Source organism: Apiospora kogelbergensis, assembly GCF_038363985.1.
Source record: "Apiospora kogelbergensis strain CBS 113332 chromosome Unknown utg000002l_segment0_segment0, whole genome shotgun sequence".
Lineage (NCBI taxonomy): Eukaryota > Fungi > Ascomycota > Sordariomycetes > Amphisphaeriales > Apiosporaceae > Apiospora > Apiospora kogelbergensis.
Window position 1 is genome coordinate 2285448 of NW_027117419.1, and position 25507 is coordinate 2310954.

At 53.6% G+C, this 25507-nt stretch overlaps 11 protein-coding genes across 11 annotated transcripts; 6 read left to right on the top strand and 5 right to left on the bottom strand.

Annotated features, from left to right (window-relative positions):
- Nucleotides 1–212: 212 nt before the first annotated feature.
- On the top strand, nt 213–1098 carry PG998_003605 (uncharacterized protein; the record flags this gene model as incomplete). Its single annotated transcript, XM_066870423.1, has 4 exons — nt 213–271; nt 332–360; nt 421–882; nt 932–1098. 4 exons carry the CDS (start codon nt 213–215, stop codon nt 1096–1098), a joined length of 717 nt encoding a protein of 238 aa, XP_066734173.1.
- Nucleotides 1099–1369: 271 nt separating this feature from the next.
- PG998_003606 (uncharacterized protein) lies at nt 1370–1915 on the bottom strand (the record flags this gene model as incomplete). Its single annotated transcript, XM_066870424.1, has 3 exons — nt 1370–1629; nt 1692–1803; nt 1874–1915. 3 exons carry the CDS (start codon nt 1913–1915, stop codon nt 1370–1372), a joined length of 414 nt encoding a protein of 137 aa, XP_066734174.1.
- Nucleotides 1916–2275: 360 nt separating this feature from the next.
- Nucleotides 2276–3025, top strand: PG998_003607 (uncharacterized protein; the record flags this gene model as incomplete). The annotated part of the gene is made up of 1 exon (XM_066870425.1): nt 2276–3025. One exon carries the CDS (start codon nt 2276–2278, stop codon nt 3023–3025), a length of 750 nt encoding a protein of 249 aa, XP_066734175.1.
- Nucleotides 3026–3441: 416 nt separating this feature from the next.
- On the top strand, nt 3442–4253 carry PG998_003608 (uncharacterized protein; the record flags this gene model as incomplete). Its single annotated transcript, XM_066870426.1, has 3 exons — nt 3442–3478; nt 3538–3982; nt 4076–4253. 3 exons carry the CDS (start codon nt 3442–3444, stop codon nt 4251–4253), a joined length of 660 nt encoding a protein of 219 aa, XP_066734176.1.
- Nucleotides 4254–4801: 548 nt separating this feature from the next.
- Nucleotides 4802–5296, bottom strand: PG998_003609 (uncharacterized protein; the record flags this gene model as incomplete). Its single annotated transcript, XM_066870427.1, has 1 exon — nt 4802–5296. The coding sequence occupies one exon, from the start codon at nt 5294–5296 to the stop codon at nt 4802–4804; it is 495 nt and encodes a 164-aa protein (XP_066734177.1).
- A 734-nt stretch (nt 5297–6030) lies between these two features.
- On the bottom strand, nt 6031–7405 carry PG998_003610 (uncharacterized protein; the record flags this gene model as incomplete). The annotated part of the gene is made up of 3 exons (XM_066870428.1): nt 6031–6946; nt 7019–7269; nt 7340–7405. 3 exons carry the CDS (start codon nt 7403–7405, stop codon nt 6031–6033), a joined length of 1233 nt encoding a protein of 410 aa, XP_066734178.1.
- Nucleotides 7406–8930: 1525 nt separating this feature from the next.
- Nucleotides 8931–9335, top strand: PG998_003611 (uncharacterized protein; the record flags this gene model as incomplete). The annotated part of the gene is made up of 1 exon (XM_066870429.1): nt 8931–9335. The coding sequence occupies one exon, from the start codon at nt 8931–8933 to the stop codon at nt 9333–9335; it is 405 nt and encodes a 134-aa protein (XP_066734179.1).
- A 1533-nt stretch (nt 9336–10868) lies between these two features.
- PG998_003612 (uncharacterized protein) lies at nt 10869–11225 on the bottom strand (the record flags this gene model as incomplete). The annotated part of the gene is made up of 1 exon (XM_066870430.1): nt 10869–11225. The coding sequence occupies one exon, from the start codon at nt 11223–11225 to the stop codon at nt 10869–10871; it is 357 nt and encodes a 118-aa protein (XP_066734180.1).
- A 1066-nt stretch (nt 11226–12291) lies between these two features.
- PG998_003613 (mitochondrial 37S ribosomal protein bS1m) lies at nt 12292–13778 on the top strand (the record flags this gene model as incomplete). The annotated part of the gene is made up of 2 exons (XM_066870431.1): nt 12292–12660; nt 12708–13778. The coding sequence occupies 2 exons, from the start codon at nt 12292–12294 to the stop codon at nt 13776–13778; spliced, it is 1440 nt and encodes a 479-aa protein (XP_066734181.1).
- A 912-nt stretch (nt 13779–14690) lies between these two features.
- Nucleotides 14691–15557, bottom strand: PG998_003614 (Rtr1/RPAP2 family protein; the record flags this gene model as incomplete). The annotated part of the gene is made up of 1 exon (XM_066870432.1): nt 14691–15557. The coding sequence occupies one exon, from the start codon at nt 15555–15557 to the stop codon at nt 14691–14693; it is 867 nt and encodes a 288-aa protein (XP_066734182.1).
- A 1152-nt stretch (nt 15558–16709) lies between these two features.
- Nucleotides 16710–20328, top strand: PG998_003615 (uncharacterized protein; the record flags this gene model as incomplete). Its single annotated transcript, XM_066870433.1, has 4 exons — nt 16710–18072; nt 18110–18370; nt 18420–18494; nt 18548–20328. 4 exons carry the CDS (start codon nt 16710–16712, stop codon nt 20326–20328), a joined length of 3480 nt encoding a protein of 1159 aa, XP_066734183.1.
- Nucleotides 20329–25507: the final 5179 nt, after the last annotated feature.

Sequence of the window (25507 nt, forward strand, 5' to 3'; positions counted from 1 at the left end):
CGACAACCTTCATGAATATTAGATTATGGTGCTCTCTTCACGCTAACCTCTCACGACCATTACAGTGTAGAGTATATCCCCAGGTTACAACCCAGGCTTCCAAGTCGTATAGTCTCGATCATCATACACGTTATTCTTCTCTATTCCTAAATAAGCTCAATCGACACGGCAGCACATCTCTCTGCCGTCCCACATCGCTACTGGGACCGAAAATGGGGTCGCAAGCGGGAGAGCCGAACGGAGAAGATGATACCCGGCCTGTCCTATTCTTGTACGCAGATTCACGTTGTTGGTCGGCCGCTACATGAAGTTTGACTAACATGTATATTAGCGACATAGATAACTGTTTATACCCCAAGAGTGAGTCTTCAGCACGTATCAGACTCTCGGGCAGGATCGGTTTCACTAACCCCATCGCAGGCGCCAAAGTCCATGACCTGATGGCAGATCTGATCGACCAGTACTTCGCCAAGCATCTTGGAGTCAGCGAACAAGAGGCTGTTCGACTCCACAAGGAATATTATCGGAATTACGGACTGGCCATTGAGGGACTCGTGCGCCACCATCAGATTGACCCTCTCGAGTACAATGCGAAAGTTGATGATGCGCTACCGCTGGAGGGCATCATTAAACCCAACCCTCAGCTGAGGACGATGCTCGAGGACATTGACAAGACCAAGGTAAAAACGTGGCTCTTTACAAATGCCTATGTGAACCATGGAAAAAGGGTCATCCGCCTCCTGGGCATCGAGGACCTCTTTGACGGCTTGACGTACTGCGACTACGGGGCCATCCCGATACTCTGTAAGCCGCATCCCGACATGTTTGCCAAGGCCATGAGAGAAGCTGGAGTCAAACAGCCCGGAAACTGCTACTTTGTTGGTGAGTAATATTCATATGCCACCCTGAGACAGCAGCACTGATTTCACAGATGATTCCTACGCAAACTGCGTTGGCGCAAAGCAAATTGGATGGACAGCGGCGCATCTAGTGGAGGACGGAGTCAAGGCTCCCAGAACCCCGGCCTCGCAATATCAGATTCGGCACCTAGAAGAGCTGCGTGCCTGCTATCCTCAGTTTTTCAAATCGACCGGTTGAGGTCAACGCCTCAGTCATCATCTAGATTTGCTTTCTCAGTCCATTGTCGTGTGGGACATCGGTGTTTGAGGCATTAGAAGAACCGCTCCTCAGACAGGAGAGTGGAAGGGCTCTTGGGAGTGCTTCCAGATTTATGTGGGCATTCTAGTGCAATTATAACCCAGCTGATGAAGAGCAAATAGACCTAATTTTTTGTTCTGTCCCTATCCCTTACTCCTTTAACGCCGTAGTCTTGGGTATCGTGAATCATGTAGCCCAGTTTAGCACTCGGCTATGGTCTTCGGATACTCCTGATGACTTCATCGAGATTTGACATAATGTCTTTCTTCTCTTGGATGGCCTCTTGATGTTGGGCCTCGGCCAGCTTCAACTCGTCTTCCAGCTCCTTGATGTTACGCTCCTGATCTCGCTCGCTATTGTCTAGACCTGGCAGTATGGATATGAGGTACTCGATTTGCTGCTCTTTGGTGATGAGGTCCTGCGCCAGCTCGACCTGTGCTGCCTTGAACGTCTCGGCCGGGTGGGAGTCGACTACGCGTTGCTGATTAGCACTTTCCAAGGCGCCGGGCCAGCAGACGTCTACAACCACGAACCTTCTTGTTCGGCGTCCTTGGGCAACACCCGGATCTCATCGTTGGGTCCTAGGGTCTCGAGGTTGTGGTGTCGGTGAACGTAGTGTATGCAAGCGACAAACTGCTGCGCAAGCTGCGAAGGGGACTTTGGTCAGCATCACATCACGCACAAGCCCGGGGCCTCGTTGCAAGCAGGCGCATACCTCGTCGACTGCGTCTTGCAGCTGCGTGAGTCTATCGCCCATGGCGGCAGCCTGTTCACGCTATTTGGTAAGCAAGGGAGGAACGGGCAGTCGCTTTGCGACGTTGGTCAGATACCTCAGTGGTGTATTTGAGGTGAAGACTGAAGACGGGTGTACCGGGTGCGCTCTACTACAGCGCGCACTGCACTGCTGTAGCTTTGGTGGGGTGGTCTGTCTGCACGCCAGTAGTCTGGTGTCTGTCTGCATTACAGGGGCCCCCAGGACGAAAGAATGCAACCCACCCAACAACGCAGCGCTTGCTATCCGACGAGATCACGCTGGGCACATAATCCCAATGTTGACTAAAAAATCGTGCATTTCATCTCACATCGCGCTGGATTCACGGCTAAGCCGAGTTGTATGATGGTCGTTCGCATGCCCTCGAGGTGTCTCAATGTCCGCTCGGTAGCTACACCAAACATTGTTGGCGTATTTCGCCATAATTCTCTCCATCCTCACCGACAGCGCGCCTCATCTACAAAGACCCGTTCGAAGAAAGATGTGGACGAGGCTCTGAGGTCTCTGGGTTCTCTGGATGGCGGCGAACATTATGACACCGCCACCTATGCGGCATATGCCCAGCGGGCAGGATTGGACACGGCCTCCACCACCTACGTCGGCACACACTACGAATACCAAGTGGCCTCGACCTTGAAGAGACTTGGGTTCGACCTCAAGCGCGTGGGAGGGCGCGGCGACTTCGGAATCGATTTGATCGGGGCCTGGACGGTCCCATCTAGCCCGCGTCCGCTTCGGGTCATCATGCAGTGCAAGGCCGCCGCCACCAAGACCATGATCGGACCGCGCTTGATCCGCGAGCTCGAGGGTGCTTTCGTAGGAGCACCCCCGGGATGGCGAGGAGAAGGCGTTGTCGGATTGTTAGTGGCACAGAAGCCTGCTACCAAGGGTGTTCGTGACTCCTTGGGACGCAGCCGCTGGCCTATGGGCTTCATCTCGTGCCTGCCAGACGGCAAGGTGCAGCAGATGCTCTGGAATCGCCAAGCAGAGGACCAAGGGCTGGCTGGCTTAGGTGTTGGCATTCGCTTCTCCGAAGGCGACCACAGTGAACAAGACCTGATTCTTACGTTCCATGGAAAGCCTTCAATTTCTTGATCAAACATCATGCATACAACAAGAGCAGCATGAGTCCCGTAATATTCCTATTTCAAAGCGGTCGCCTGCAGCTCACCCAGCAGCCCGTCAGCAAATGTTGCCATATTATGCATTACGGCTGATATTGCATTCAGTGGGCAGTGAGACTCAAGCTTACAAATGCAGCTTTGCGGTAACATACATGTCTGCCTTTGCCCGCTTATAAAGCCGACTCTATTAGAATACATGGCAGCACGGCCACTGGGTATAAATAGGGATTTTATTGCATCTGTGTTGTCTCGGCGAAATTCACAATTCAACAGCACTAAATCATCATCGTCACAATTCCATGGATTCAACACCAAGATTCTGGCCTCTTCAACCCTTTTAACTTGTTCCTAGCCTCCGGGATTCTATCAAGTCCTCTACGACCGACGATGTCGGAATTGAAGCCGATTGTACTATATCAACACGGTCAGTTTTCTCTGTTAATTCGCACCAAGCCGTGTTGGGGTAATCTTTGACCGACGTAGCCTCGGGTCCGAACCCTTGGAAGGTGGTGATGATCCTAGAGGAGCTTGGACTTCCTTATGAGGAGATCTTTATGGATCAGTCTTCAGTAAAGCAATCACCCTACACCTCTCTCAACCCCAACGGCCGTGTTCCGACTATACAAGACCCAAACACAGGGATCACCCTTTGGGAGTCTGGCGCCATCGTCGAGTATCTTGTTGACACCTACGACAAGGAGAAGAAACTTAGCTTCGACGCCTTCCCTGAAAAGTACCATGCGAAGCAGTTCTTGGCTTTCCAAATCTCAGGCCAAGGTCCTTATTACGGCCAGTACGCCTTCTTCAAGTTCTATCATCCAGAAAAGATCGAGAGCGCAATCCAACGATATGAGGAGCAAACCTTGCGGGTGATTTCGGTTTTGGATAAGTGCTTGGAGGGGAAAGATTATCTTGTGGGCGGCAAATGGTCTGTATTCCCCCTCCCGTTATGCAAACCGTCTTCCAAAATCGATTCTTGTTAAGACAGACATGGTATAAGTCTGACTGTTTGTAATCCCAGCTCCTACGCCGATATCAGTTTCATTTCCTGGGAACTTGGGGCACAAGGAATGATCACAGAGTTCGGTGAGAAGACCAAGCAATTCACGAACTACAGTGCATGGTTGCACCGGCTTTTGGCCCGACCGGCTATTGCGAGGACCCTTGAGCGCAAGGCCGCCATGAACGCTCACAAATGAGCATGTCTAATTTGCTACCGGAGTGGCGACCTGGCCGTGGCAAGTCTACTGGGAACACGGAGTCGCATTTAGGCAGAGCAGTCAGATGAGAATTAGTGAATAAGAAGTGGTTGGGCGTCCTCTATTCCTGGGATAGCTTCCAACTTCGGGTGATTTTACCCCTTTGTTATGGATCGCCCACTGGCGACTTCTGATTTACAAAACTTAGATCTAAGACTCGGGCGTTACTTGTAAAATCGCAGACCTAATTGAAGTTGTCCTCATCTTAGGATAAGTGCGTGCTGCCTTTTTCTCTAACGGATGAATGAGACCGAATCGTAGCTGAGCAATCCCAATAGTATACAAATGGTTGGCGCGATCTGATTTCCGGAAAGCTACAGCATTTGCAGTATAGTGCTCGGCGTTCTCTCCTGTCGTGACCCCTGTCTCATCCTCTCTTGCCCGATTTCCCAAAATAGTGTCGATCTTGGAGGGAGTGTTATATCTTCCAACGGGCAAGAAGACATACAACACTACTGCCCTACCCTCCTCGCGCATCTTTCTGCGGCTCAATCTTCCCAAATCGCTGCCTTGGCCTTCTCAGCCTGCTCGGCCCTCCGCTGTTCCTCCTGCTTCTCCAGCTCGCGCCGCTTGCGCTCCTTCTCGCGCAGCGCCCGGTCGTACGCCCGCTGCTCCTCGGTCGCCCTCGGGGCCTTGACGCCCAGCGCGCTGGCAATCATGCGGCGTGCCACCGCGTCCGTCTTCTCGGGCCGCCGCGGCTCCGACGAAGAAGCGCCGGCGCTGCTGTAACTGTTGTCGGCCGCCGAGGGTTGCCACGGCGCCGAGCCTGTGTTGTAGGTTGGCGTGCTAGGGGTGGGCGGGGGCGCGGCGACACCGGTTGCGCTGCGTGGTACCTTAGTAGTGGCGGATGTGTCCGTGGTTGAGGGTTCGCCGTCGTCGCTGTCCGACTCGTCTTCCCATGAATCGGCTACGGGGGCCTTCTTGGGCTTTGGTTTCTTATTCGCCGAGGCGGGGTCGACGGACAGCTTGGACGTGGATGGCATTGTCGCAGCGGAGTTGGAACTGACAGCTGATTTGGGTCGAGCCGCAGGGCGCGGGGTATCGGTTCAAAGGTCACGATAGGTGGTTTTCAGAGGGGCGAGACGTCAATGTGAGTGCAAGGCGATGCTCACCAGAGCGCGAAAGACCAATTGGATGCGTATAGTATAAATGAAGACTATTCTGGCAATGGAAGTTAGCGGGTGAGAAAGCTGGAAGACGGAAATGGCTGGATTCAACCCACCTAGAATCCACCCAGCAGTTTGCTATCGCGCTCCAAGACTGTGCCCATCAAAGGGATGTCCAACCGGTCCTAGATTTCGACGACGTGTGACACGAACTCCAGATAGGTACAAGGTGAGATTGGGTACGCCGAACAGGAACCGGCGGGACCTTGGACATGGGCAAGCAGCATCTCACCAATGTAATGTGGGGTTGCATCCCCGCAACCCCTCTCTCTCCCGTACATGCACGTCAACCTTCTCACAGCATTTCCCAGAACCTTGATATCAGTTCGTGATAAGAAACAAGCCAACATCGCGTCTCCGGCATTGTAGAGCAGGCATCCCAAGATAGTCACAATAGAAGTCATAGTGGTCACGGTGCAATGACTCGCGTGTGATTTTGTCGCAGTATAGCCCATTGCAAAAGACTTGAATTCGGTGGCCAAGAGATCGTGACTCTGAAGTTGCTTTCATCAGGGGCATGTAGTTGGGCTTAACTAAATGACCTGGATTTTTCAAGTTTCGTTCTCGAGAAGGTCAACGCCAACTCCACGCAGGGCTCCCAACGCCCACTCCGGATACTCTCTGTTCGGGTACAGGTCGGCGAAGAACCGGCGTACGAACGCGGGATACCGATCAGCAATGATGGCATTCCGAACTTCTCTCATGAGGTTCAGCTGATACCATACATTGTGCAGGGTCAGCAAGTGTGCCGAGACAGTCTCCTTGGCCGTGTTGTGGTGAACAAATGCCCTGGTGACGCCTATTCCTCCATCTCCCTTTCGGCAGCATATGCAACCACATCCGTCCTCGATGGGGCCGAAGTCGACAGCGAATTTCGAGTTTTTGATGTTGAGCACGCCGTATCTGGTGACTGCATTCCCAAACCTAGCGGTTCTCGTCGGCCACACACAGTCAAACATGTCGGCGCCAAGCGCGACGCTCACAACGAGGTCTTCAGGATAGCCAATGCCCATCACGTAACGAGGCTTGAGTTCAGGCAACAGTTCCGTACACGTGGCGACAACCCGACAGTAGTCTGCCTTTGCTTCGCCGCCACTAAGCCCACCAATGGCGATGCCAGGGGTATCTCTTGCGACCATTTCCTCGCAACACTCGCGGCGCATCTCAAGGTCCAGACCACCCTGAATGATGCAGAAAAGGTTCTGCCTTTCGGGGTTCTTGTGCGCTGCTATGCATCGATCAAGCCAGCGCACACTTCGCAGCATGGCCTCTCGCATACGAGCTGCATCGGGGGAGGTCGTCACTAGGACATCGTCCAGCTGCATCATAATATCACTGCCGATGGTGTTTTGCAGCGAAATGGAGTGTTCCGGGGTCAAGAGCATAGGCGTCCCATCATGTGGACTCAAAAACCTGACACCCTCTTCAGTGATATTTGCCAGCTTCAGCAGACTCACCATCTGAAAGCTGGGAATGCATTATTAGTTGCTGTTCCAACATGGCGAGGGAGGGGGAAAGGCCCCTAGGACAAGTCCATACCCGCCGCTGTCTGTCAGGATGTTATGTTGCCATCCTTGCAACTTGTGGGCGCCGCCGATGGCCGCGAGAACCTCCTGTCCTGGCTTCAATCCTAGGTGATAGGTATTGTTCAAACACAAGCGGCAGCCTGTTTCCTCAAGCTGTTCCGGTGTGAGCCCCTTCAACGACGCTTGGGTCGCAACTGGCATGAACATGGGCAGCTGGACCGGACCATGGGGAAGCGTCAGACATGATGCCCGAGCCCTGGTCGTCTACGATAGACACGAGTTACGTTAGATGGTGTACGCAAGTCATGAAGCTAGCGGTGGGTCGTGAACCTACACTGCATCGCGCAATCAAATCAAATGTAAGAGCTGCAGAGGACTGAGACGCGATAGTGGCCGCCATGGCTCGCTGCATCACTCCTGCAAAGCTTAAGCAGGTAATCAGATTTGTTGATCGGGATTCCAGAGGGGTGGTGTAGGTGGAGACCGGTTTCCGTCTATCGGGCAAAGCCGTCTGCAGGTGATAGACACAGGCCACGGGCAGGACACGGGAGGGAGGGAAGTGATGGAAGCTTCAAGCCATGGAAGAAAATGTGCCTATGAATAGACAGGCTGTGGCTTTGCTTTCATGCGCCTGTCAGCAGCTGAGGGGGACGCATGAAAACCCAACCACTAACACCCCAAAGAAAACCGGATTGCATGGTGGGGGGGGCTAAGGGGCTCCCGCCGGGCATCTAGGCATCTCCAGATCTGGCTTTGCCATGGGAAAATTCGGGTTCCTCGAAGCTGGGAGGTGGAAAGTCACGTAAATTCTAACAGTGGGGAAGTGGCCTGATCGCAAAGTACACACCACTCACCACTATCAGTGACGGCTACGGGGGCTGATTCGTTCTCCGTCTCTTGGCTTGACGCAGGCTCTTGGTCAAAGGTCAGTAGCACACCGGCCCGCACACAAAATCGTACGACTCTACGATTCTACGGCTCTACGACTCTCAATACAAACCTCCGAAGGGGGCCTGGATACGCCTATACTGGCTGTACCTCGACGAAGTTGTGGTGTTCGAAGGGTCCGACCACAAATGTCGGGACGGACGGCCTTCCGCTGGAACCCCCCAAAAGCCCAACTCCCCCCAACAGCGGCCTCATGTTCAGGCTCGCTAGTGGGCGGCTTAAATCGACTTCTCGGCAATTGCTCATGTGGCCGTGGGGATGATTGGCGATTGTCGTCACGAACCTGGTCTTGTCTGGGTGGGTCTGCGTACGGTCTAGGACCTTCGGCTGCTGGGGGCAGTCAGATGCCCAGGTACTGCCCAGGAGCCCGGCTAATCCCCTTTTCATTTCGACCTCATAGCGGCTGGGCATTCGGGAAACCCCAGGTGCCAGGCCTGATCCAGGCGAAGGGATTTGTTTTCTTTTTCTGCCAACAGCGCAGCTGTCGAGACATCACAAGGTTGACCCCTACAATCGGCTCTACAGGTGGTCTGACGTGTAATATGGTGGATAGCTTCACCATCCGTCCTGGCGCCTTGCAGACCTAGTCAGGAGCCTTATATCCAGCTTGCCGCCCACTCATTTCCTTCCCTGTACATTGCTGTGCCATCTTTCTGTCCAAACCCGCCATTCTTTCCTCTCGTCCTGTCGCAACCATGTCCTCCCCGTCATTCCACCTGTTTCCGACATTGCCTATCGAGATCAGGTGGCAAATATGGCGCTTGAGTTGCCAGCCTCGAGTCGTCGAGGTCTCCTACAATTCTGACAAAGACTGCTGCAGAACAACAACGGCACCACCCCCTGTTTTCCATGCATGTCGGGAGTCAAGGCAGGAGGCTACCAGGCTATACAAAACCCTATTTGGCACACGTACACAACAACCGAGCATATATTTCCATCCGGCGATAGATACACTTTACCTGCCGAGGCCCCCATACATGGGATACGACGATTCTTGTCGAGACTTCGCAGGGCTCGTCACAGATATACCCGAAGTGCAGAATCTGGCATTGGATCACGTCAATCCCGCCATCAGGCGGCCCTGGGAAACCTACAACAAATATGTTCTGATGCAAAGCTTCACGCATGTCACGGAAGTCTATCTCGTGCTCGCCTCGCAATTGGATACCACGCTCGAACCTGGCAAGCATGGCTTTCTCAAGCTGACAGAACCCATCGGTGACCCAACTTCCATCAGCCAACTACTGGCCGACCTGAAGGACTCGTTCACATACGAAGCGGGAGCAAGTTTTTCGGAGGGCAACGTAGACGAGGGCCTTGCGAAGGCGCCTCCGTTGGTACTGAGGTCAAAGATATCATCGGACTATTTACGTCTGTTATAGATGTCCTTACCTTGTTATCGGCCGCGAGCCCATGTATTGATAATGCCAATGTACTGATAATTACGACAAACTAATCACGGCTTGATCAATCTCTAAATCCTGCGAAGCCATCGTTGAGTATGTTTCTTAGCTCGTAACACCGTGCATGAAGTTCTACAATGAAGTCGAAGCTGGCTAAGATACCTTAAGCGCTAACATGGTGAGGCGCCATGGTGGCAACCATTTCAAATCCCATCAGCCCAGAGCAGGTTAAGAAAACCCTATGTGGAAGAGATATATGAAACAAAAGCATTGTGATGACTACCGACTAACACCTTGTGCCTTCTACACCGATCTTTCTAAAGATAGGAGATGTAACCTTCTGCCGTGTAACAGAAATTGCATAATACAACCCGTTAGAGAGGAATAAAAAAAAGAGTCGGTGACGCGGGTAGTAGTTGAACTACTCATCTGGTTTCCTAGTAACCTTCTATGGTCACTTGTCTGTCACACGGTGGTCCATTGCCATTGAGCCGCACGAACAGTAAGGTGTGTCTCAAAGACCGGTACAGGGGTTAGCAGCATAAAGTCGGATGCAAGCCCATAGTGATGTAGTGGGCGCAACTCAATACACTATAGGCCAACGTACCCGGCTATCTTATTTATATTCCAAAAAGGAAATAAGCTAAGCGTCAGCAAGAACTTCCTTGCGTACTGTTGTATGTGAATTTTTAGATACACAAACTACACATCAGCTTTCTATAGAAGAACAAATATGCGAAAAAAAAAAACAAAAAAAAAAAGGGTTGACAAAGGACAAAATGTAATTGTTACTCCCCGCACAGGCTTGAACTGTGAACCTCTCGATTGCAATTATAACAGTCGAACGCGCTAGCCAATTGCGCCACGGAGGATTCAATCTACGATTGAGTGGCGATAAAGGAATATCTGATCACCAGAGCGTTTATCGCGCACTATACTGTCCATCTCCACCTAGATACCACTGACACGATCCATAAGCTCATTTAATGAGACCCTTATCATTGGTAATGGCTCAAATGCTGAGCTGACGGCTTTATTACTAACTCTGTATAGAGCTGAATATGTATATATACATATGTGTGTGTGTAGTATAAGTACACGTAGTAAAGATAACGGACATGAAGTGTGACTTGAATCCTGTGACTGAATAAATGAATATGATTCTGTCTTCCATTAAAACCCAGTAACTGGAACCCCTAAAGATGCTTCATCCTTAGATGTAAATAGGCTAAATAGCCGCTATCCTGAGAATTGATTTCACTGGTGTTGCACCAAGAGCTTCCTAGTAACTCCTCTGTAACACAGGCCTGCTTTGTGGTCGGACATCCCAGGTGTTTCCTGGAGCATCTCCTACCACATTGTAATATGTGTTTCCCGGCGGTTGTTCGCACCCAAACATGAGCAATGGCCTTTTCTGGCCTTTGACGATTTGGAATCTGGGAGGAATTCGTGTCGATGTCGAGACAACTGCCGCCAGCATGGCGGCTACGGCGGTTTCTTCTTATGCCCATCTCAGCGATACGTGACATATGAGAAGGACCGGAACTTCTTCCCGTTCGGGGCCATGGTGGTGTTGACGCACTGCCCGTCCGGCACGGTATAGTTGGCGTCGACGAAGTTGGCTTGCCCCACGCTGGGGCCGGTGCAATCGTCGGTAACAAAGTGCTGGCCCGCGACGTTGCCCGACTGGAAGTTACCGCTGTCGAAGCTGACCGAGGCCATGCCGCCCTCCTGGTATTTCATGCAGCCCCAGCTCTCGAAGTCGGCGATTTCGACGGCCATCGTCCCGCAGTTCGCGTCCGAGTAGCCCCGTAGCCTGAAGTCGGCTACCGCCAGGATGGTCTGGGTAAGAGTTGATACGGCCACCATTTCGGAGGTTGGTCTGGTGATGTCAGCGAGTGAGGCGCTCGCGTCAAAGGGAGAATGGAAGGGAGGGAAAGATGCGAGTGATCAAAGACTATGCTATACTATTCCGTTCGCGGGGATGCTCGGGCCCTTAGTTTGTCTTGTGTGTGAGTTTTCGCGAAAGGGATCCAACAGTCGGTATGCCCGGTGACAGATGAGCTAGCTACTCTTTTAAGAAAATGCTAGGAGGGACGAAACCCTGCATCTTCGTTGGAGAACCCTTGCCAATAATATTCTGTTTCGATCACGATGATGGCGGGCAGCCTGGGCAACTGTACACTTTAAATGCAATATAGCTCGGACACTTGACTAGATACAATCACAGAACGTCACTACATAAGCCTGGGTTGAGGTATATCGGGCGGGGTCACTGCTACCATAACGGACGGACTGTTTTGAGACCTATGCGGTGCTCAATTCAGATAGATCTTCATCATCGAAACTGACTAGACAACCTTATTATGCTGCCGTCACGAACATACTGGTTGTTTTCTCTCCCTATTCGTGAGCGAGTTGTCGACTGTCAGATTGCCAAAGTGTAGTCCGCATGTAATTGGATAGCTACCCGAGTCAGACGGCAAAGATCCATGTGTCTAATTATGCCCTGCTTCGGTGCATACCGAGAATTGGTAGTAATAGTAGACTTGGAGTCCTCCTCTGGCAGAGCCTTGCCTTTCTTGACGCTGTGTTGCCCGTCCGTTTACTGGCGAACATGCACGTTCATTTTGTACATGCTATAGTTGGATTGCTGGTCGGCGACGGGGCGGAATAGGCAGGACCTGTAATATATGTTATCCAATCGCAAGTGCCTATACAATGAATGACGGTATCTTGTCAGTTGCTAGTATGCGCAGTCACACACGTGGCCAGGCGTCAAGCCTCAGCTTGCCAGCTGGCGGGCTACGTTCCGTTCTGGGCCCGGCGCCAGGCTTCGAGCTGGGCCGAAACCAATTGCAAGGTCCATCAGAATTTCTATCGTGAATCCCACCATCGTTGAGAGGTTACTGCCATTCCACCCCTCTGGCCGACAATGGCGTCCACACAACGGGCGGTCTCCCCTGGAGCTGCCCTCCTGCGCTCGTCGCGATTGTTCTCCATGCCCTCGCCAATTGCGCCTCCGCCTGGAGACATGTCGTCAGCGACGAAACACAAATCCGAGACGGCCACGACGGCTTTCCCTACCCACCTCACCGTCACGACGCCCTCGACGTCTCGAATGGTGGGTGACTGGGGATTCAAGCGCCCGTTGCCCTTGAAAACAACCACAAAATCTACTTTCCCGCTGGTGCGAGTTAGGAAGGTCGACTCGATCGAGCATGTAACGGATTTCCAATCCTCCTCCGAACATACCATTACTCTCGAGAAGTTCCGGGAAATGAACCTCAGCTTCTCCGTTCCAGTACCAAAGGAGAAGGGGGAGCACCGGTTCTGATCTCAGTGTTCGAGGAGAGACGGGACTTCACGACTCCTGCGCCCTCGAGGTCTCCCGCTATTAAGGGTTCGTCTGATCCAGCACAGGGATCGAAGAACGATGGTGACCCTCTCAGTCTGAGATGGAAGTTCGGTGGGCCGTGGCTGGCAGGCATGACAGATGGGGAGTTTGGCCGGTATATCGCCAAGAAGGTGCACCCACGGCGCCCCGAATTCCGTCAGTTTTTACGAGAGCGTTTGGCAGCACAGAAGACGGCAGCCCGCAAGACCAGCATGTCGGACCAGGATGCGAGCACACCTACAAACGCCATTTCTCCTGTCCAGGCTAGCGAGATCACCGAGGAGGAGCTTCTTGAGTATACCCGTGGACTACGTGGAGATCGCCATGAACTCTTCAACCTTGTCAGCCGATTCCTGGACCTGGCCCCGGTCAGCAACGCCGATTCGCACCTAGCAGCTGGCAGCCTTGAATTCTATCACGTCGGGAAACCGTATGATCTGCATCGGGACAGCCCATATGCTTCCGAAGGGCCGCCCATCACCCACCCCTCCGCTGGTCTCTCATACTTGCGTACGCAGTCCTTCTTGGAGAATCATCCGATCTACGGCCCGCAGGATGCCCACGCCTCTGTCAAGGCTAGGATTGTGACGCCCAGATTTGGTGCGACCAACTCAGCCCCCAAGATCGGTGTTGGTGGTTTCATCGCCAACATCCCGACCTTCGATTCTTCGTTCAATGACAGGCGTCTGCGAATGTCGAGCGCCGTGACAGGCGGCGAAGTGATCGCTGGACTCAACGACTTCGATCCAAGCCAAGAAGGTGGTGCTAAGGTCTATGTACAAGTCCAAACGGCAAATGTGGATGCCACAGGCAAGGTTCAACTGAAGCTGTTGGAGCGGAAACCGGAAGTGGACTTGGTGCAGAAGGAACTGGTAGGAGAATGCGATACTTTTGCAGGTGCCGTCAAGGAATCGCAGCAGCCGCAAAAGAGACTTCAAATGTCCTCACGACATCGCAACACCAACAGAAACTTTGGCAATGCCTCCAAGTACGGCCTTGGTGGACTTGGCGGAGGGGATTTCTAAGGACCCAGAATATTGAGCCCGGCATCTCTGGTGGTCAGCTTCCCACAGCTCAAAGGAGGTGCTATCCGATGGCCACTCTAGGGTATCATTTGTACAGTAACTGTGTAACTACTGGGGTAATGGAGACTCCTAAAATGTAGATATGATAGACATAAACCCCGTCAATCGACCCTTGTGCAACCCAACTTCCTTATTGTCTTCCATGGCATGATCTCCGACCTGTCGTTCAAGCGGACACTGAATGTTCTTGGCTCTTACACTGTGATGCTGGCCGGCCAAGAGCTCTAGAATTAGACTCCGCAAGGGGTATTGATATTCGAGTTAGTACACATGAGAGCATTATCTATCCACAGCCTGCGAGTAGCTTGAGTTGCATAGCAACAATATGACGGACTGAAACCATCTTGCAGCCCTACGTTTCCCACCAACAGTACATCGCTTCATGCATAATAGACTAATTTCTGGCGCGGTTACTGCAATGCTGGCAAGCTGGGAGCGCTGCCTCCCATCCACAAGAGCAAATACTGGGGGTCGCGACGAACCCGGTCCCAGCATCACATCAACGTCTCAACGGCTGACGGTTACTTTTCACTGTGCTTGGTGCTCACACAGAGGTGTTCTTGGCATAACTTCATGACATACGTCCCCATCGAGTTGACTTTGTTTGAATGAGTTTCGATTGATTGATGATCTGCGTGGGGACGGTCCTAAGCTGGATGAGCCGCTCTACCCGTTTTACAGAGTCATACAGTCTCCAGATATACATTATATCTTCAAGGTTGAGCACCAAGATCAGCCATGCGAGGATGTGAGTTACAGGTTGACTTACTATGTCCAAAGTGTGTAATAGTACCAAATATTGAGGCCGGCAAACTGTGGTTGGCCCTCTTATTCATTTTCGAGCGTGCCATATCAACCCACATGGTCTTTTTGCTGTTGGGCATCAAATTTTGGCTTGTATCCCTCGAGAAGCAGATGACCGTCGTTGTTCTGATCGAGCGACGGTTCTGCCGGCGCGTTTGACACATCTTTCTCCTTAACTTTGACAGCAACTCGTCGTTTTTGTGCCTTTTCACCAGTGTCACCTCTCTCCAACGCAAGTTCCCTTGCGTCGCTGGCGGCTTTGCGATCCGCTTCTAGCTTGAGTGACCGCAAGTCCTTGGCAATTTCTCCGGCAGGGTCACTTGTTTTCCCCCTGTTTCCGCTGCTGCTGGCCTCCTGATACAGCTCGATCTGGATACCCTCGATCCCGGCCCGTTCCCAGGCAGCCGTTTCGTTCAGCTGCACCTTGATGTACATGGCTCTCCTCGCACATGCCTGAGAGCACCACCTCTCCATCTCCTTTTTGGGGACAATGGCGAAGTCTTTGCGCCCAAAATTGACAAGCTTGAACTCGCCCGTCTGGTTCACTTTGATCCGCGGCTTTGGGCAAAGCACATAGCCACACTTTCCGAGGCAGTTGCGCTCCTCAATCAGCTCATCGTAATCGGAGGGCTGGAAGAGCCGGATCTGCGACGTGAAGGACACGGCATCGTCGTCGCTGGGCGAAGCAGCGCTCGGCGGCGGGGTAGCTGACGCGCCACTAGGGAGCTTGGACAGGGCGATGACGGCATCGGAGATTGTGTCGGAGATTTTCCGGCGATCGTGTATGATGCTCGCGTGGTGTATCGCAAGATTGCGAGCTTTGGTGGCAGCGTCCAGTTCGGCTGATGTGGTTTCGGCAATAGGATTCGTCTTCTTCAGGATGCCTTTCGGCGGCGGCTTGGCTTGGGTGTCCATATCTGCGCCGACTATTCATAGACCGAAAGTGGTTTCCTTCTTCTTATTTCCCCTCAGCAATGGGGCTGTTCTGGAATGATGCGTTGCGATTTGCGATTTGGTAGGAAGCCTTGGTCTACCGTACCATACATTCCATTTCTCGGAGTTTGGCTGCTCCCTAAACTCCAGCCAGCGGCTGAGCGGCATGACGTGAGGTGGTGGAAGGTGGGTGGCTCGTGTGGCTGCAGCATGGAAAGCACGGGCCAGGACGGGGCGCGCAGCGGCGATGATGAAACCCCTGCTGCTGGACTCTTCCTGCAAGTTGCAACGGACCACAGCACCTTAATAAACCAGAGACGGGGGTTCAGGGGGCGTCACGGGAATATTGCATGGCTCTGAATATGTGAACGGGCTGGCGGGTGGCTGTCGGAATTGCGTGCAGCCAGTGAGGGTGGACTTTACCTGCTGAAAAGCCGGCGTCTCGAAAAAGACTTACTAGGGTAGGTAGGGTAGACTGGACTGGACTGGACTGGACTCAGCGCTCAGCTTCATGCGCTGACGTCGACATTGCTGGTAGGCATAACCAATAGGCAGTAAGTAGTTGGCACACACAGAGAGAGAGAGAGAGAGAGAGAAAGAGAGAGGTTGAGAGGCATTGCTAGTAAATAATAGCCCGCAGCCTATGATTCTCTCTCCCTTTTCTCAACAGGCAGTCGACTTCCGCACTCTGTTCTTGCTGCCTGCTGCACCTGCAATCTGCCGCAATCTGCACCTGCACTGCTCGACCCCAGCATTGCTTGTTCTTGTTCGAGGAGAGATATCGGCCGCCGTGATAGCCATCCTGGGATCGACTTACCTAGTCTAGGTAATCCTGTCTAATACATGCCTGTCCTCCCACAGCCCTTCCTTCCGTCAACCTTGGTCGATTGCCATTCCTTTCCGACCATCCATCTGTCACCACCCCCAGTCAAACCCCTCACACCCCGATCCAAGGCCCATCAACATCTCCAAACGCACGCTTCCATTTCGCCCCAATTACGACTCCGGCTTCCACACCACCACCACTACTGTATGCTTTACACAACTGCATCTATCTACCTCCCCAACAATATTATTGCTTGCATTTGACTGTAAGCTTCCCATCAAGGTGCGGCTAGCTGCCAATGCCAAACCATGGCGTCTGCACCTTTCAAAGTCAAGGCGCTCTATGAGTACACCTCGGGCCATGAGGACGATCTGCCCTTCGAGATCGGCCAGATTATCACCATCACCGAAGATGACGACCCCGATTGGTACGGCGGAGAATATCTAGATGCCTCGGGCGTCAAACAAGAAGGTATCTTCCCGCGCAACTTTGTCGAGAAATACGAACCTACCGCCCCGCCGCGCCCAACCAGACCACGAAAGAAAGACCAGCCGGAGCATACGGCTCGCCCTGACGCTGCACCTGACTCCGTCCCCGAGTCTGCCGCAGAGCCTGCAGAGCCTGAAGAACCCTACGTTCCTGTCGAAGAGGAGCCTCCCGTTGCCGAACCGCTCTCACCCAGAGCCCCGGCGCCTCCAGTGCCCAAGCCGGTTGAGCCTGCGCCTGCTGCAGCCCCGAAAGCTCCGGCTCCCACTAAGCCGGAGCCCAGTATCGCACAGGCCTCTCCGAAAGCTCCGGCGCAAGCTCGTGCGCCGCCGCCAGTTTCCGAGAAGCCTGCAAGCTTCAGGGATCGCATAGCCGCCTTCAACAAGCCTGCAGCTCCTCCTGTGGCACCCTTCAAGCCTAGCGGCCTGGGCTCTGGGAGCTCAGGCTTCGTCAGGAAGCCCTTTGTTGCCCCTCCGCCCAGCCGAAATGCCTACGTTCCTCCGCCCAAGGAAGCACCAACGACCAAGGTGTACCGGCGCGATGAAGATCCAGAGATTAGAGAGAAAGAAGCAGAAAACCTCGAGAGTGCTCAACAGGCCGGCTTGATACCTGCTTCATCTCAGGAAGGCCAGGATGAGGATCAGCCCAAACCTACGACTTTGAAGGAACGTATCGCTTTATTGCAGAAACAGCAAGCTGAAGCTGCACAGAGGCACTCCGACGCTGTCGCTAAAAAGGAGAAACCGAAGCGACCCCCGCCGAAGAAGCGCACCGAAAGCGAAGCTACTCTAGAAGGCACTGCTGCTACCCCTAGTCTTGGGGAATCGCCTATGCCTTTGGAGCGCCGAGACACAGAGTCGATGGACGAATCGATTCCTCCAAAGCAAACATTGCCAACGCGTCGAAAGTCGTCAAAGGGCTACCCTGAAGACGGTAATGAGGCCGACATGTCTGGCGCAGGAGATGCGACTGAAGGCCAAGAGGATGATCTCACTGAGCGTGAAGACAGTGACACGCATCCCAAACCACCCATCTCGCGTACCGCGACTGGGGCTACGGAGAAGGCCGCTACCGAGGAGGTAGCGCCCAAGGAGGCGGATGAAGAGGAAGCGGACGATGACGATGACGAGGATCCTGAAACCCGGCGCAAGGAGGAGCTGCGAGCCAGGATGGCAAAGATGAGCGGTGGTATGGGAATGATGGGCATGCATAGTATATTTAGTGCACCGCCTGTGCCCTCATCGGCGGGTAAGAAAAAAGAAGGCACCGCCCACGGAGCGACGATCCAGTGAGCAGCCAGAAGAGGGAGCCCCCACCGGTCTGCCTACTGCTGCCGCGCCTCCGGTCCCTACCATGATGGCTCTGCCAGGTATGGGGCAGAAAAAGCCCACGAACGAAGAAACGCCCGAACGCGAGGAGATTGAAACGCCGGATGACGATGACGCTACTCCTGTGACTTCAAACAGCCCCCGTGCCTCAGAATGTAAGTGGCATCTCCTGGATCTGGGGCGCAATTGCTAAGAAAACCACAGCTGCACGAAGATCAATGTCTGGCCCTCCACCACTACCCGGGGGTCGTCCTGCACCGCCACCTGTTCCCGCTGAGTGTAAGTCATCTACAATGCCAGGCTGTATTACTCCTATTGACCAAGTCTTACAGCGCGACCTCCGCCTCCGCCTCCACCGGCAGCTGTCACTTCGCCTAGTGTCGGGTCAGAATCCGATGATGAGTTATCTGAGAATCCTATGAGATCATCTATGGAATTCTCGCGTCCGGATAATGCGCCCCCTGGACGTGCACCCCCGCCACCAATCCCAGTGGGCTCGCCAAAGCTTCCTCCCGCGCCACCTGCGCCTACAAACGCCAAACGAGCATCGTACATGAGCGACGAAGCTACACCATCTTCTCCTCCTCTACCCCCTCACCCTAGTAAGAGGACCAGCATGCCACCCCCAGTTCCTGGCACGGCTCCTGTTCCGCCTCCTCCAACACAGAGCCGCCCGCCCTCCCCTCCTCCACCTGGGGCATCAAGCCGCCCATCGACGTCAGATGACCCGGTAGCATCACCAATGAAACCTGGCCATCTTGATAACAGTGAGGAGGGCGAGGTAACTGAATATGATGGCGATTACGACACGGATATTGCGTCATCAGTCCCACATAAGGAGGCTCTGAAATCACATGCTCGTGATTCTAGCCTGGAAGAAAACACCCCTGTCCGATCACCCATCTCTGACGGTCCTCCGCCGTCATTACCTCCACCGATCCCCAGCACTGCAGCTCCCAGGGCCGTTCCTCCTCCGGTTCCGAGCCAGCCAGCGCCGCGGACATCTATAGACGCTCCTCGGGGTGCCCCGCCACCGCCACCGCCTCCTCCTGCTAAATCCGTCTCATACGCTGAAGACGATGAATACGACCCGTACAACTATTCGGCTCCCAAGTCGACGGTGCCTACCGCCATGTCCTACAATGTATCCAAGACAGAAGACCCCGAACCATACTTGGAACGATCTCCTTCATTTCCGCCAACGCCGTCTGAACAACGCCAGCCACCTCCAGCACCACCTGCCAACCGTATCCCGCCGCGCCAATCCCTAGATGTGCAGCGGGCAGCTTCGGGACGGCGGTCCACGGATGCCGCAAGGCCCTCCATGTCTATGGAGTCTGGTTATGTCGCTGACGAAGTTGACCTTGCTGAACACACCAACTGGTGGCTGCAGCCTAAGGGCATCCCTCCTGTGTTCCAAGGTCGGAAAGACGTCTTCTTCGAGTCTGACGAGAGTACCTCTTCGACGCAAGGCGGAATGACCGAGGTCACTAAGGAGATCTACGTTTTGTTCCAAGACTATTCGCAAACCATCATTACAGTTCGTTTCGATCCGCAAAACCCAGCTGATACACAGCTGGACCAGCGACATGAGCCACCACCCAGAAGCTTACGCCAGGATCAGCTAGAACAAGCCTATGAGCGTTACGGGCAACAGATTGCTAATGCGGTTCCGTCGAAGAAGGACACGGTAGTCGGCGATGGAACTCCCCAGGGGCTGGTTTTCGAACTCTTGAAGCCGTTCAATGATGTTCTGCAGCCTGTAGGCACCCGAGCTTACGGTGCCTTGGTCTATGCCAACATCGCGAACGCTTCGACGCAGATGCATGACGAAATCAGACCTGGCGACGTTATCACGATCCGCAATGCCAAATTCCAAGGCAAACACGGTCCAATGCATGCCAAGTATTCCATGGAAGTGGGTAAGCCTGACCATGTGGGTATCGTTGCCGAATGGGATGGCGTCAAGAAGAAGGTGCGGGCATGGGAACAGGGACGTGAGAGCAAGAAAGTGAAGCAGGAGAGTTTTCGGCTCGAGGACCTGCGCAGTGGCGAAGTCAAGATCTGGCGCATCATGCCTCGCAGTTGGGTAGGATGGGACTCTCAGCATTAGCGGCATGAGAGGACATCCTTCGACTGCGTTTGGCCGCTGTTGATGAGGGTCCATGGGCAGCAAGCACAAGCAGACATTAGGCGTAGCCAGACGACCCTTTGTCCACGCAGGCCCCGGGCCGACGTTAGATATGCCCATGCGAGGCAAACGAGAATTGTTCGATGGGAGAGTGGCATACGATAACTGACGTCTGGCCTTGGCGTGGGGACGATAGGAGATTTCTTTGCTACATTCATCACTGCAACTGCGCTGCTAGTATTGCACTGCACATTATGGTCGAGTCGAGATTATAGTTTACTACAGGCAAAGAAGCAAATAATTTGTACATCCTACCAATCGACTGGCTGGACAATCCTGTCAAGAACACGGCACGCCACCAACTGGAAGAAAACACACTTTCGAAATTACCATGCGCTTACCAGACCGTGTGGCATGTATTGTTGCATGCAATATGGCGCAGTTAGTATTAGCACAGTCGGCTATGGGGTGATGCAAGAGCAACAATGAGGTTGAAACAAAGCTTAGATGTCGTCTGTCAGTTGCAGGAATATGAACAAGAAAAGGAAAAGGGGGAGGAAGCAGAAAATCAGAAGGCGTTGTGACGTACCAAAAACTTGGATTGTGTCATGCATAATGATGATCGGTGGGAGGTAATGAATGGGCAGGTCATGTCCGCAATCGTGATTCCTCTGCACCTCAACTGATCACCTGTTCATAATTACTTTTTGCCCTAGTTAGCATCTCCCGACACCGCACATGCACTCTCCGTCGCCGTCATTTGCATTGACGAGCTCTACGCCCCGAGATCCCTTCTCTGATTCGGCAGCTTCAAAAATATCCGACAGCGAAACTATGTCAGCACCCTACGGAGGATCCGAGACAAAAACTCGGACGCACGACAAACAGCGCATGGACTTGCTAGAACAAGATGGTTACTGGCCACCAGTATAACAAGATCCGATTTGTAGCAACGTACAGCTCTATTTTGTCTGTTACTGGATGTGGGCCGGCCATGTTGTTAGTGTCGGACAGCATCGTACTTTTCTTCATATCGAGCATATAAGCCGGCACAGGAGCAAGGACTCATCTGGGCCACGACGGTGCTGCGTTACGCAAGTTGTACCACCACATCCATGCACCTTGTCTATATGGAACTCGGATAACTTGTCCATGGAAACGAAGATGGGATTTTGAGCATTTCCCCGCCATCCATCCCCATCTACCCCCAGGCAAGCAACCGAGCCAGGAAGATCCCAGATGCCTTAGATGAAATTGGTATCACGTATGCTGCCCTCTGTGAGCACCACCATCGCACGAGACCACATGGAATATCTTTGGGCACGAAGTGAGACATACATATACTGGGCCCTGTTCGGCGGGAAGGCCGTTATTCCATTCCCAATGCCCCGGGACACCACCTTCTCTCTCTCTCTCTCTTTCTTTCCCTCAGCCGACCATGGTTGCGGCCGTCAGGTAGGGAGGGAAAGGAGGAAAAGGCACCCGCCTGCCCAACCTACATACGAGGTGGATGCTTGTCTCATGCATACATGGGCACCATCCCTGACCCCGGCGCCGCGCAAGCAGACAGCTTGCTTCTCCGCACTCCCCGACCCGAGAGGGCCGACGAGTAAGGTGGCTTCCAGCTCGAAACTCCCGGGCTTTCCCCAAAGCGGGATACCTTTCTCTGACGAGAGGGGGGGGCGTCGATGCTGATAGGCCGGATGCGCTTTGCTTGATGGTGTCCGTACACTCCGGCCGTCGGTAACAAACGACAGGACGGCAAGTCGAAAAAGAGCTGAGGGCGGCAAAACGCCCACACCTCTCAATTTGCTTCTTCTGCTCCTTTCTTCTTCTCCAAGCGGCTAACCACGGCGATCAGCGTTGGCTCACGTGTTGTGGTATACGTTAATGACAGCCAGTCATCTATTTGGTGGAGGCTTCCTTCCGCCCAATCGATCGCCGTAGTCCCGGCGCTGATGCCGATAATCACTCGATTTCGATGTAAGCAAGGACTGGCTGATAGTATTCCACACTAGGGAGGAACCTGGACGTCGCTGGATGCAGGAGCCGCACGGAGTTCTCAAAGAGAATGGGACAAGACCCAGAACCTTTCTTTTCTGTTCGACGGGTCCGTGACGAACGAAGGTGTGCATAGATTATCAGCACTGCGGGATATTGCATCGGATCTGCCGGAGAGGTCGTGGGGGCTGACGTGATATGAGCGGTATCCTTAACAAATATAATCAAGCCAGGCTCATTCTGCGCGAGGGCGTTATGTTTTTCGTCAATCGAGTAGGGAAGCGTCGACAATGGCCCATACCGAACTCGCCTCTTCTATGGTAAGTCCAATTAGGATGCACAGCTATGGGCAGGGTCGCAACTGTAAACCGCCCTTCTTAATTGTCGATGACCATTACAGGAACCCCATTGTTTCTTCGTTCGGACTGGACGAGTCTTGGAAGATCTTCCATCCTATCGAGCTTACGAATATGCACCTCGCTACCTGGGCCAATTATGGATGCTGATACCATTGCCGTCATGGAAAAGAACCTAGGGCGGCGAGAGCAAGATGATCTTCTACATCATGCCTGCTCTTGACGATCAACATGGGACGAGAAATTGATAAGAAGGAGCCCATAGACGACTGGTCATGCTCGATACCAATAGTATGTACATGGCAGCTCTCTGCTGTCGTTAGAATTCCTGAAGCCCATGCGGCTATGCGTGGACAGCTCATCCCCCAGGTGCCAGGAGGTGGATACCAGGCAAGCCTGATAACTTGATAGATGCATAGAGATCATGGGAAGATCGTTGCCGTCTTGATAGGGACGGCGATCCTCGAGCCGCCATAAGTTGAAGATCATCGCAGCTCGAACTCCTGCCGTTTCGGTCCCTGCGTAGCCGCAGTCTTCGTAGGAAGAAGCATTCATCCTATACGTTACCAAGTATGGCGTCAACGGGGTCACAAGTAGCGGCCAAACCAACATCTGATATATACTAGATTCCATGCCCGATTCCGGCAACGTGCAGGTGCTGCATGTGGGGTGCGTGAGTGGGTATCGAATAACACGCACGCCGTCGTGAGGTCGACCGTGGTTGTCATTGACAAGCGTGATGATGTAATGTTGGGTGGCCTTAGCGAGGTCCCCTCTTCGCAAACATCTGCTCCTGCTGTGACCCGTCAGGCATTTGGGGAGCGACAGAATGCTGCTCCCCTCGGTGGAACGTGTTCGCAAGAGACGGCGACATGCCACTTTCCAAATGCTCGGGCTAACTCGCGGGCCACGGCATGCGCATCCAAAGGGCTACTATAGTCCAGAACACAACATCCCAAGAGGGGTCGGCCTGTCGCCATCTTGCGAACCCTCTCCCTGTGACTAGCTATGCATGTATTTTAGACGGTCGGGACGCAGAGATGACAGCCAAAGGAGACCCGTCCATCTCGACCCAACCCGCTCCCGCTGATACGTCAGTCTCTCGTAAGTAGATGGACTCGTCCAGCAGTGCTCCGGTTCGCTGTGGTGGGAAACACGTGGGTTAGCAGGCCTTGGGTGTGTGCTAGAGATAAAGCAGGTTGAGCTTCAGGTGCAAACCAAAACGGCAGCCAATGAGGGGTTGACACACCAGAGGCCCATTAGTGGACGACCTGCACTGCAGCAGGCCACAAAACCCGCAGGGCGAGAGGGAAAAGGAAACCAGCGCTCCCATGATGCATCAGCAAAAGGCCGTGGCCCGTAACAGACAAGCGCCATGCATGGAAGGAGAGAAGACTGTGGAGAGCGCACTTGCGACAGGAGTCCAAGTGGCCGTGGTGTAACGGTATTCAGCATCATGTTACCCTGTTTCGTCTCGGCCAGCACGCTGCGGTTAGTGAAGTCATACACATGGCCTATCCAAGCATGCGGTGCCGGCCATGGCCTGGGACGGCGGGATGTGGCTGGCGACGAGAGAGACGAGGCCTCGCTGCCGAGTGGGAGGTGGGAGGTGGGAGTTGGGAGTGGTGTGCCAGACAGTATCAGTATCCTCTGGCAAGCGCGCTCCAAACGGCGATAGATAATAAAGTAGGTGAGTTGGGCATCACGATGGACTAACAGCCTCGGGGGATTGCCACGTATTACGACCCGCGGTCGTCTTGGGGAGCAACGCATTCCAAGAAAGGAATCCCACGATGGGCGGAACGGGAGCGACTCCAAGTGGCCTAGGCAAATGGGCTATGCGCCGCTAGGCATTGCGTCTGCGATGCGATACGACTCGGATTAGGGAGACTGGCGACGGTTGTCGGGATTCCCAAAGCACACAGCACACGGCCAACCAGTCTGCGCCTTCGTGGCTTGAATGGATAGATGACAGACAGACAGACAGACAGGAACAGAGACAGAAGCAGAGACAGAAGCAGCCAGACACACACACACACCCCACGTAGCACACACACTTCGGCGGAATCCAGAGGAGAAACACCGCCCGTCTACCGTCGAGAGCACAAGGGGCCTGCCAGCCCTACCTGCCCAATTACATGCGCATCGATGGCTGTCATGTGAGGGCCTCCCAGCGCACGACAGGACCCGATGGGAACCAGTCCAGCCGTGCATCGATGACAAAGACGGCGTTGCTTACTGCTGGAGACGGATCTCTGATGGAATAGCATGACACCTTGGTAAGGAGGATTTGTCAGGCAGCACTACGATTCAGGCGTACTCGGACGGAGACTTGCTTCAACAGCGTCATTGATTGGGAAGAAACGAGATCTCACCAGACTTGCAGATGGCAAGCAGCAGAAGGTCGATTTGCGACATGTTCACCACCGGACCGGGCCAGAGCAGCCGGCGGGCTCTGGCCAAGTCCGACAAGCAATTGCCATGGCCAGTGGTGGCACCATCATGACCAGACGGCACACAACGCGGTTGCTCACCTACTTTCAAGGTTTGCCATGCTGGGTATCTAGGCATAGGTAGTAAGGAAGGCAATGATAAATCAATCAAGACATGGCCGTCCGTACTTTTTTCGAGCAGCAGGCCGGCAGCCTGCCTGCCCAAGCCTACAGCGTGCGACGTGCGACGGCGAACAAGCTGCTGCGGCTGCGTGTGCGACGTACTGTGTTGTGTGTGTGTACGTATGTAGGGGTTAATAGTTAGGCTGTGAAGAGGGGGACGGCGACCAGGGTCAATCACCAACGGGAACT